The 12,275-nt window shown below is 31.1% G+C and overlaps 1 protein-coding gene across 2 annotated transcripts in view; it reads right to left on the reverse strand.

Moving 5' to 3' along the window:
• The window catches only part of RNF145 (ring finger protein 145), a 95,830-nt gene that overhangs the window by 34,113 nt on the left and 49,442 nt on the right, over positions 1–12,275 (reverse strand). For both annotated transcript variants that reach the window (XM_051978811.1, XM_051978812.1), the window contains exons 4-5: positions 4,382–4,473; positions 969–1,204 (exon numbers count right to left, since the gene is read on the reverse strand). In XM_051978811.1, coding sequence (XP_051834771.1) covers positions 969–1,204; positions 4,382–4,473 — 328 coding nt within the window. The remainder of the gene's footprint in view (positions 1–968; positions 1,205–4,381; positions 4,474–12,275) is intronic.

The raw sequence follows: 12,275 nt of genomic DNA on the forward strand, positions 1-12,275 counted from the left end.
AAAAAAAAAGGCACCACATATGTAAGGAGGAGTATTAATTCTTCCAACTCAGTATTTTAGGAAGCCTCAGTCTCTCAGAAACATGATTTCAAACCACAGACATAAGGGGCTATGATCTAGGATGAGAGCAGAAGGATAATATTTGATATATGCTTCTATAGCTGACAAGGAGAAATTTACTCACCATAAATTCTGGACACTATAAATCAAGAGGGCTTCCTGAATCTTTATGTAGCAAATGTGTGTGTGTGTGTGTGTGTGTGTGTGTACGTGTACATGCACATACATGCACACGTGCACACACAAAAAAATAAATAAATAGTACATGATAATCACATAGGCCATTTACTAGTACTTTTACTTTTTATTTATGACACTTTTAAAATGATAAAATTGAGATATACTGAAGCTATAGGCTAGATTAAATAATTTACTATATTTCTGAGATGCTGATGCATCTTTAGCATTTTCAAAGATATGATTTTAAAATATAAACTAGATGGTCAAACACCTTTTAATGTCTGTTGTTTCTGACTTGAGTTAATCTGTTTGGTATCAAACATTACAGGGAGGCATTTGGACACAGAAATAAAATTTTTTATATTAAGAATATGTTTGCCTCAAATTAAGAAATTAATAAAACAATTAAATGTAGTGCTGTTTTTCACCTACATTGTCAATTGGAATAAATTATTATAAGAGAGAAATTCATTCATGGTCATTTTACTTCTAGTAGAATAACCAAAGTTCAATAAAACAATCAGGTTTTGACTATGTGTAACCAAAATTTCAAACAAATCCCTACCAACATTCTAATTAAGCTTTAAATTATTACCATAATTATACTAAGTTATCACTAAGATTTGACTTAAAAATTTATGAAATGATGCTAAATGGTAAATTACATGCTAAGTGCATTTTGTGCTTGGGTAATATTTCAACCAAATATCCTTAAATTCGTTTCTTACCTGAACCAATTCCCTATATGCAGATTTAGCAAGATTATATGGTACCAAAAGGTTGGATGCAAGAAAATAGAGAACTTCTAATCCAGTAAAAATCATTGCAAATTTGTTAATGACAACAATAGTCTCCAATGGAACAAGGCACAGTCGTGCCAGAAGAGGAAGCATATGAGCTGAAAAGAGCCATATCTGTTTAGTTTTCATCACACATGAGCACAAGGTACATACCACCAACTGACCTAAAGAGGAAAAAAGATGCTAAAATTATTATCATTTAATAAAAGTGAACTCAAAGAAAACATTCAACCTAAAACTCTACCAAGATAATGCCTTAATAATAAAATCTAAAGTAATTAATGCTTTTTGCATTCAATCTCTCGGATTATACTTATGTGCTACAAATGTCAATCTTTTTCTGAAATTAATTCTATATTTATATTATCAATGAATTGTATATCCATCTGTGTCCTCTGTGAGTTCTTTTTTAGGCAATTTAAGTCAATTTCCATTGACTTTCATAACATCATTCCAAAATAAAATCAGGGATGGTAGTGGGGAAAAAATTCTTTTTCGCAACATTTAATTCAATATTATAATGCCAGTGTTACTTTATTTTTACAATCCTGATTTCAGATGTACCCAACATTTTATGAATAAAATTGTAAAGTTCACATTTTATGGATAAATTGTAGTGTTAAAAGATAAAGCCAATTCCTTATGATCATCCTATAAAAATGAGCTAGAAGAAAATTCATATATACAAGTTTCAAGTCTGAGTTATATTATTATTAGATTGTGCTGCATCCCCAAATGACTGAGTCAGGAAGGTGAAGTTATAAAAGTTAGTAGAATTTTAAGTTACTTAAAGGCAAAGACTGTTTAAAAAAAAAAAAAAATATATATATATATATATATCTCCCCAATATCTATATACCTTACAATAATACATAATAAGCACTTAATACATGTTGAATTTATTTGACTTTTTAAAAATGCTATGGATGATTTTATTTTAGCTAAAAAAAAAAAAAAATTTTCTAAAACTCTTCAGTCTCATAATACCATGAAAATTATCTGGGTTCTTAAAGATTATACTAGGGTAGCCTAACTGTCTCATCAAATAGAAAAAGCCTTGAGGTGATGGGTAATTTACTGTATGTCTGTTCTCTAAAGATGAGTGTAAGTAAATTCAAAAAGCTTACTAGAAAATTAATGGCCACTAGGAAAATTTGTGGATACCCCAGCCCTGGAAGATCAACCCAAATATTTTAGAGGGTTGAAATCTACATCAGTGGAAAAATTGCTCATTCTAATAAAATTGCAGCTTCTCAAAAGTATTGAAGCATTTTTCTACACATATTATTTTTTATCCCTAAATATGAGAATGTAAAAGAAACTTTACCTGGTTTTTCTTTTAACATTTTTTTATTATATTACATTACATTTATATTAACATTTTAAGAGGCAGATAAACATTTTTTTTTAAATCCAGCTATTCTGGAAAAAAAAAAAAAATGTGGCCTTATGTCTATAATGAGCTTGTTCTAGGCTTTTAAGATCAATAATCAGATTAATAAATCAGTTCTTTCTGAGAAAATGCTAAATAAAATCATTCTGAGAAATTAAGAGGAAATAAAGTTTTATAAAAATATACTTTAAGGCTGTAAGATATAGTTATTTTCACTCCGAGTTAACTATTACTCAAAGCAATGACTACCTGTCATATATTTGAGCTTTCCTGTACAGCATGATGTAAACTTCCTGCAAGCACAGAAAATTCCCATTAGACGATGCCAGCATCATATGGTGATGAGACCCAGGGTTTAATTTGTTTTCTTTGATTCATGAGCATGATTCACATATGATATACTTTTTGAAGAAGTATAATCAACTGTTATACTGAAGAAAGCAGGGGCCAAAATACTAATGCAAGTCCTTACCTCAGCTCTAAGAAAACAGCTTTTTATTTTCTCAAATAACTCAATATACTCAAACTGATTTTCTAAACTCTAAATAAAAATTACATAATATTATCAGCTTTTGATTTTATAATACCATCTATTAAAATCATGTCCAAGAACTTTATAATAACATTGAATGTTTTCAAATTAGTTAGTTTTTCCTTATGGAAAAAGCTTTATGATAAAAGCTATCAGTGACAAGGGAAAATAGTCACTATTTTTAAAGAAGTGGTGAAATTAACTTTGTAGTTATTTTAAAAGACATGGATTTTCCTCTTTCATATTGCTTCATTTTGCTAATAAGCATCTCTAAATAAATCTACATGCTGACTACTGAAGTAATCAATGTAGAAAATTTAGAGGAATGTTATTAACTTCTTTGGATAATGCTAAATCCATATCTTAACAAATTAGACATACTCCTACTAGGACCTTTTCTTGCAAAACATTTCCATATGTCTGAAAAGTTCATAAGAAATAATTCAGTATTTTAAAAGTTTATGGTAATTATCTACATTAATCTGAAGCAAACTAATTGCAAATATATACAGAGATAAACCTTGGGTTACAATGTAGTCCATTAAGGTAAAAATTAAAAATAAATTGCTTTATTTAAAAATCAGTCTTTTCTCCATTGACACAAAAGACATACAGAAAAATGATCTGATATATTCTACAAAAATATATATTTTATATATGAAATATTTTCCAAACTTAATATATCAAACTATATTTTTTTAGCTTGTAACTTTCAAAAGTATAAATAAAATGAAGGCTTCTCCCAATGATAGACAATAATGGTGATGATATATTTGTACAGCATTCATTATAAAGAGTTTTTTATTATACTGTTTCATTTGATTCTCACAACAGCTATGTAAAATAGATAAGATTTCTTATAATCTCTGATTTTACAAATGAGAAAACAGAAGTTCACATAAGTAATTTCTCTATAGTCATAAGAGCAACTAATTTAATTAATCCAGAGACTACAACTTGGTGCTCACAATTCTGTACTAGCACTTTTTATTACACCATGCTGTGGTCTCCAGAAAAATAATCTATAATAAAAACTGATTTACATAGAATTTTCCAGTTTGCAAAGTACATTACTTCATGTAAGGCTATAAAAGCCCTACGAAGTAGTAGCAAGTTAATAATTTGCTTATGGTTACACAGCATCACAAGCAAGATTTGAACTCAGGTCTTCCTGATTCCAAGTCTGGCCTTTTACCCACTCCAACATGCTGCCTCTCCCTTTTAACCATTAATCTTGCACATCTCACATATAAGTATAAAGTAACTTTAAGACATTAAATCTAAAATAGCTCATTAAAATTAAGATTCCATCTTCTCAAGAGAGAAAAGATTCCAAATATATATTTTTAATGTTCACTCCTTCATAATTAAATTCTTATCCATCACCTTACCTGTTTTTAAACTAATTACACTTACCTATTAAGGCTGTGGTGAAACGATTCATGGACAAAGGTTCTAAGTACATTGGTCCTTCATAGGCTGATTCCAGTTCACTTCTAACATAATCCCTAAAACATCCAAATAATAAAATTTTATTTTTATGTGCATTCCAAGATCAAGACTGAGGTGAAAGGAAAGGAAACTGGCAGATGTAAAACTCCACTCCACAATTTAGATGGACAATTTCTCTACAAAATTACAATTATGCAAGTAAAATTCTTTTTCATACCTGTTAATAAGATTGTACAATAATACCTTTTTTTGGAAGTGACTTTTTCTTACCTACCACAAAACATATTGGAGCTTAATTTTATTATTTCAGACAACAGAAGCAAGAAGAGAGCAAGTTATCATTGCTTCATAATGTATCAGAAGATATTTTATTTCCTCCTCACAGGTCTTTATCTTCCTCCTCACAAACATCACTAACCAGGAGATCATTATACATTTCAACAACAATACTATATGAGGATCAATTCTGATAAAAGTGACTATCTTCAACAATGAGAGGATCCAAATCAGTTCCAATTGATCAGTAATGAACAGAACCAGCTACACCCAGCAAAAAGAACACTGGGAAATGAATGTGGACCACAACATAGCATTTACACTCTCTGTTATTGTTTGCTTGCATTTTTGTTTTTCTTCCCAGATTATTTTTTACCTTCTTTCTAAATCAGATTTTTCTTGTATAGAAAGACAACTATATAAATATATATACATATATTGTATTTAACATATACTTTAACATATTTAACACGTTATGGGACTACCTGCCATCTAGGGGAGGAGGTGGCGAGAAGGAGGGGAAAAGTTGGAACAGAAGTTTTTGCAAGGTCAATGTTGAAAAATTACCCATGCATATTCTTTGTCAATAAAAAGTTATAATTAAAAAAAAATTCATTACTTGACTTTCAGTACCATATGAAGACCTTGATTGTATTTTACAAACAGACAAAAAAGAAAATGACTAATTTCTTTCTCTTAAGTTAGCAATTATTCAATTATTATTACTTTTAATAACCTCATCATCAATTTTTAAAAATATCACTAAAAGCAACTTGTCTTCCTATACTGCTAACTGGATTACTGATAATAATTAAGCCCTCCCTTTCCTACTTTGGTACCCTAGTCCCCTACACCCCAAAAAGTCCTTTTTCTCAAATGGTAGTCCCTGGTTGTTTTCTTCCACTCTTCCATTCTTTAGTATTTACATATTAGAGTAGCCATACATATCAAATTTGCAAATAACAAGAAAACACTCATTTCACCAAAAGTTGATTAGTTTGTTGAGAACATTTTGTCAGATTTAAAAAATTCTGACCAAGGAAATGACCAAAATTCCAGAATACTGATAGACAGAGAGGTGATTCAATCAATATTTTAGACACAGCCAATGTGGTTATCTGTTTTATTTGATTATATATATTAGTTGCAAGGATTTTGTTTTTCTTTTTTTTTTTCCAGTGGGACAGAAAGATAAAGAGGAAAAGGGAAAGTGTTTCCCCATTATAGAAAAAGAGAATTAAAAAAGAAAGACCAAAAGGAAACTCAGATAAGTAGAACAGCTTTAAAAATTACATGTTGAATGTACTACATAAATGAAAAACAGATTTTAAATAGAAGATTCACAAATTCATATAAAATTATCTCTTCTTCAACTTCAAGCAGATCAATTTTCAAACATTTTTGCATATAATTATGTTTTTATATATATTTTCAATTAGTCTACTTCCTATTAAGAAATGAAATAATACTCATTTCAGCATAATGAAATAAAAACTATCTTCTTGTGTGATCACTTGCGGGGCTTGTTATCGAAGAATAGATTTTTCTTGGGTGGAAAGTTTTGCAGATCTTGCCTTTCAAATACTCCAAAAGATCTGTGATTGCATCAGCAATTTCCATCAATACAGATCAATCCTGTTTTAATTACCTTTGTGAATTCCTGTGTCTCCATCTCCCACCACTACCACAAAAAAAAAAAAAAAAAGTCTTTGGATTTCAAGACTTGCAAAACTTCATTGATATAGTTTTCCAGTAATAAACAAGATACTGTTTAGCCCTTGTTTGATAGGTCAGTCTCATCAACTACCTGTCTGATAGCTTAGTCTCATCTCCTTTGATGAATTTTTATCTAGGTCATACTCACTATAACACTGATTGTCTCCCAAGAGTTTATATTGGATCTTATTATTTTCTCTCTCTCTGTTATCACATTTGGTGATCTTATCAGTTCCCATGGAGTCAATTATTATAACTGCACAAATCACTCCCAGAGCTATATATTAAGTTCCAGTATTTCTTCCAAACTATATTCCCACATTAACAACTCCTTTATGGACATCTCAAATTGGATATCCAGTACTGAACTCATTCTTTTTCCTCTTAAACCCTCCCCTCTTTCTATTGAAAATACTAACATTCTCCAAGTCACCCATCCTTGCAACCACACTATTATTTCTCATACCTGAACTATTCCAATAGTTTTCTGACTGGTTTCCATTCCTAGAGTCTTTACCTACACCAAACTACCCTCTACTCAGTTACCAAAGTAATCTTCCTAAAAATTCACTTCTGGATGCTAAATATCCTCCTTAACAGGCTCCAATAGTTCTTTATTACCTCCAAAATGTAATATAAAATCCTATTTGGATTTTAAAGTCTTTCATAATCTCATCCTTTCCTACCTTTTCAGTTTTTTACTCTATGATTCAACAATGCTAGTCTCCTTGCTGTTACTCTCATAGGACATGTTATTTCTCCATTCCTTGATCATCATCTATTTAAACTCTTTATTTTATCTGTTTGCAATTATTGTCTTCCCCATTCAAATGTGAACTTCTTGAGGTCAAGGACTTGTCTCTGACTTCCTTTGTTTCCCCAAAGCTTGGCTACTTTTGTGCCTTAATGAGGCATCCAAGAAAGACTAATGGAAGTTAGGGACACGACAAGTAACAAATTCAACAATGATTATGCCCAGGGAATGTGATGCAGCAATTTTCTTCTATTCATTTATCTATTCAGTTAACAAACATTTATTAAGTGCCTACAATGTTATCTCATGCAATGACAATCATTTCTGATGTTTAAATCTAAGAAAAACTATTATTATTATTATTTTATTTAATAATAACTTTATATTGACAGAACCCATGCCAGGGTAATTTTTTTACAACATTATCCCTTGCACTCGCTTCTGTTCTGATTTTTCCCCTCCTTCCCTCCACCCCCTCCCCTAGATGGCAAGCAGTCCTTTATATGTTGGATATGTTGCAGTATATCCTAGATACAATATATGTTTGCAGAACTGAACAGTTCTCTTGTTGCACAGGGAGAATTGGATTCAGAAGGTAAACATAACCCGGGAAGAAAAACAAAAATGCAAATAGTTCACATTCGTTTCCCAGTGTTCTTTCTTTGGGTGTAGCTGCTTCTGTGTCCATCATTTATCAATTGAAACTCAGGTCTCATTGTCAAAGAAATCCACTTCCATCAGAATACATCTTCATACAATATCATTGTCAAAGTATATAATGATCTCCTAGTTCTGCTCATTTCACTTAGCATCAGTTCATGTAAGTCTCTCCAAACCTCTCTGTATTCATCCTGCTGGTCATTTCTTACAGAACAATAATATTCCATAACATTCATATACCACAATTTACCCAGCCATTCTCCAATTGATGGGCATCCATTCAATTTCCAGTTTCTAGCCACTACAAACAGGGCTGCCACAAACATTTTGGCCCATACAGGTCCCTTTCCCTTCTTTAGTATCTCTTTGGGGTATAAGCCCAGTAGAAACACTGCTGGATCAAAGGGTATGCACAGTTTGATAACTTTTTGGGCATAATTCCAGATTGCTCTTCAGAATGGTTGGATTCGTTCACAACTCCACCAACAATGCATTAGTGTCCCAGTTTTCCCGCATCCCCTCCAACATTCATCATTATTTTTTCCTGTCATCTTAGCCAATCTGACAGGTGTGTAGTGGTATCTCAGAGTTGTCTTAATATGCATTTCTCTGATCAAAAGTGATTTGGAACACTCTTTCATATGAGTGGTAATAGTTTCAATTTCATCCTCTGAAAATTGTCTGTTCATATCCTTTGACCATTTATCAATTGGAGAATGGCTTGATTTCTTATAAATTTGAGTCAGTTCTCTATATATTTTGGAAATGAGGCCTTTATCAGAACCTTTAACTGTGAAGATGTTTTCCCAGTTTGTTGCTTCCCTTCTAATCTTGTTTGCATTAGTTTTGTTTGTACAAAGGCTTTTTAATTTGAAGTAATCAAAATTTTCTATTTTGTGATCAGTAATGGTCTCTAGTTCATCTTTGGTCACAAATTTCTTTCTCTTCCACAAGTCTGAGAGATAAACTATCCTATGTTCCTCTAATTTATTTATAATCTTGTTCTTTATGCCTAGATCATGACCCATTTTGATCTTATCTTGGTATATGGTGTTAAGTGTGGGTCCATGCCTAATTTCTGCCATAGTAATAAGAAAAACTATTATTTAGAGTTTGTGGTCACTTTCAATCACTCCAAAAAAAAAAAAAAAAAGAAAGAAAAAGAAAAGAAAGAAAGCTTTTAAAGTAGCAAAGGGAATAAAAGAATTCTACACATATAATTTATAAATATAATCTGGTTGCTTTATCTTTTGTAATTAGGGTTTCATTTCAATAAACAAACACAAGTATAAAACATAAGCAGTGTTTTATTTACTTTTTTATAGAATCTTGACAAATGCTCCTGAGAATAAATAAGTTTATAAGAATCAATATTCCTTTCATTAAGAAAGCCATTGGCAAGCTTGTTTTTTTTCCTCTGGAGATTCTAAAAATTCAACAAAAGCAGGGAAAGGAGACTGAAACAAAAGATGAGGTCCTTAACTAAAGACCTAATTCCTATATCTTATTTCCGTCAAACAGAGACAACAGAATTTCAGTTGGAGACAACAGTATTCCTTTCTTAATTAACCCCTACTGTCTTGCTATCATGTACAAAATAGAGCACAACAAAAACAACTGAGGCTTGTTTTACTGAAGCTATCTTTTAATAGCATAATCTAAAAGACTTTTTGATTTAAACTAAGAATAAGAGAATCTGGAGCTGTGATTTTCAATTCTACTCTTCATAAAATTTAGTTTTTCAAGAAGCAAGAATCGATGAGATGTCCCAGAAAGACATTACAAACTTTTCCATGTATTACTACGTTTATCAGAGGAAAATAACTCTTATACCCTACTCTACTGAATAAAAATAGCTTGTTCCTCCCAAATATCTTCCTCTGGGCAATATATAGAATTCAAGCAATGCTGAATATTAACAAAATAAAATAAGATAAAATAAACCAACAACTTTTCAGAACCTAAACATCTAGTCACAATTATCCATGACAGCTTGTTCTCTCTTCTGATTTTTAAACTGTTTTAGAATGTAAGTGTCCTAAAATTGTTTTCTTCAAAATAATCTATAATAAAAAGACTAAAAGAAAAAAGGAAATGTGATATGATGAAAAGTGAGTTGGATTTGTTCAAATCCTAAGTTCAAATTTCACCTCTGTGATGTAATACCCTTGTGATACTAGGCAAATAAATGAACTTCTCTGGTTCTCAATTTCCTCATCAATAAAATGAGAGGATTAGAATGAATTGACTCCTAAATTTTGTCCCAATCCTAAATATGAGTTTATCATATCATTTTATATTAAATCAAAGTACTTTCAAAGCTCAACTCACTTTGAAAGTGCTTTGATTTATTATAAAATGATATGACCTCCCTTGACTACCATAAATTATTAGTAATACTAAAATTAGTGTATTCTTAGTATATATTCTGTATTTATTTACATATGTGAATGTTAATCAGGATGTAAAATTCTTGAATGCTATGACTTGAGTTTCTTCAATGGGTTGGGTTTGGCTTTTTGTCTTTACATACAGGCCTTAGCACACAGTAGGTACTTATAAATGCTTGTTGTTTGTTGGTAGCACTTTCCCCAAAATTTTACTTTATATTTGTTTTCCACACATTTTGTTTATTTATCTGTATATACAGTTTCCTATATCAATAGAATGTTGCCTTCCTCCAATTCAGAAGGATAGGAAGGGTTTTTATATCTTTCTTTTTATTCCTAGTACATACAACAAGGCAGGGCTTTCTTATTTATCTGGGTATAGACCAATGATTTTATAGCAATGGTCACAATTAAAATACTTATACAATGTGAATTTTAAAACTCACATCACAAAAAATTAGAAGAGAACAAGATCAGGTTATTTATAGATAGAAATGGAGAAGGCTTATCCAAAAAAAGGAGATCACAGAAGAAAAAGAAAAAAAATAACTATTTCATGAAATTGAAAAGTTTACACACAAAAATAAATAAATAAATAAAACTGAGGTAAGAAGTCATAGAATAGGGAAAAAATATTTGTATCAGATGTTTCTGACAAAACTCACAATCAAGGAATATGATATATTAATATGAAGACCCATCTCACCAACGGATGTGATGTGATGTATAAAGGTATACACCAACTTTTCTCAAAAGACCTACAAACTATTAACAACAATATGAAATTAAGAATAAGAAAATGCACATTAAAAACTATGTTTCACCTCACGTAGTAAAAATTAGTCGAGATGACAGAAAAATGAAAATAGCTAATATTGGAGGGAATGAAAGATAGGCACATTATTAATACAGTATTAATGGAATTACCCATTCCAGAAAGCTGGGAATTATACTAAAACAAACAAAAAAAACCAAAAATCCTTGAATAAAATATCCAAACTTGTTGATACAGATCTCAATGCCACACAAATGCCAGGAAGAGATATTATACATAGTAGTATTCCTTTTTGGTAGTGATTAAAAAAAAATAGAAAACCATATTAATAATTAAATGCTGCATCTCATTTGAAGCGTGTTTTTGTTTAAAATAAAAATGAACTATTGCTCCTCTCTAATAAGAGAAAGAATCTTTTCAAACATTAGGAAAAAATAAATCCATAGAGTAAAGCACTAAAAACTTCAAATAAAAAATGACTGTCAGAAAATATTTAATTTCCTTTAGTACTACCTTGTTCTCAGCTTCTCATCCTGCAAAAGCTTAATTTTTGCCTTCTTTGGAAAATATGAATAATATATAACTACACTGCATAAATGTTGTGGCTGTCATGATTTCAATCATCACTAAAATTCTATTTTTAGAATTAGAATTTAGAATTTTAGAATTTAGAACAGCTGGAGGAAAAGGCAGCTTTATTGTTTTTGCTAATATGATTTTAACATATTGGATCCAGGATCTCAAAGGCTATCTATTTAAAGAGCTGAATTTTGAGGGGAGGGATACTAAAAAGGGAAGGCTGTGAGAAGCAAGTGGTGCTCACAAGCTTAATACTGGGAAGGGGGGTAAAGGGGAAAGAAGGGAGAAAAGCATAAACCGGGGTTAACAAGATGGCAAGTAATACAGAATTGGTCATTCTAACCATAAATGTGAATGGGGTAAACTCCCCCATAAAGAGGAAGCGGTTAGCAGAATGGATTAAAAGCCAGAATCCTACAATATGTTGTTTACAGGAAACACACCTGAAGCGGGGAGATACATGCAGGATAAAGGTAAAAGGTTGGAGCAAAATCTACTATGCCTCAGGTGAAGTCAAAAAAGCAGGGGTAGCCATCCTGATCTCAGATCAAGCTAAAGCAAAAATTGATCTACTTAAAAGAGATAAGGAAGGGCACTATATCTTGCTAAAGGGTAGCATGGATAATGAAGCACTATCTATATTAAACATAATATGCACCAAGTGGGGTAGCATCTAAATTCTTAAAAGAGAAATTAAGAGAGCTGCAA

Source organism: Antechinus flavipes, chromosome 2 (genome assembly GCF_016432865.1).
Source record: "Antechinus flavipes isolate AdamAnt ecotype Samford, QLD, Australia chromosome 2, AdamAnt_v2, whole genome shotgun sequence".
In the NCBI taxonomy this organism is placed as follows: domain Eukaryota; kingdom Metazoa; phylum Chordata; class Mammalia; order Dasyuromorphia; family Dasyuridae; genus Antechinus; species Antechinus flavipes.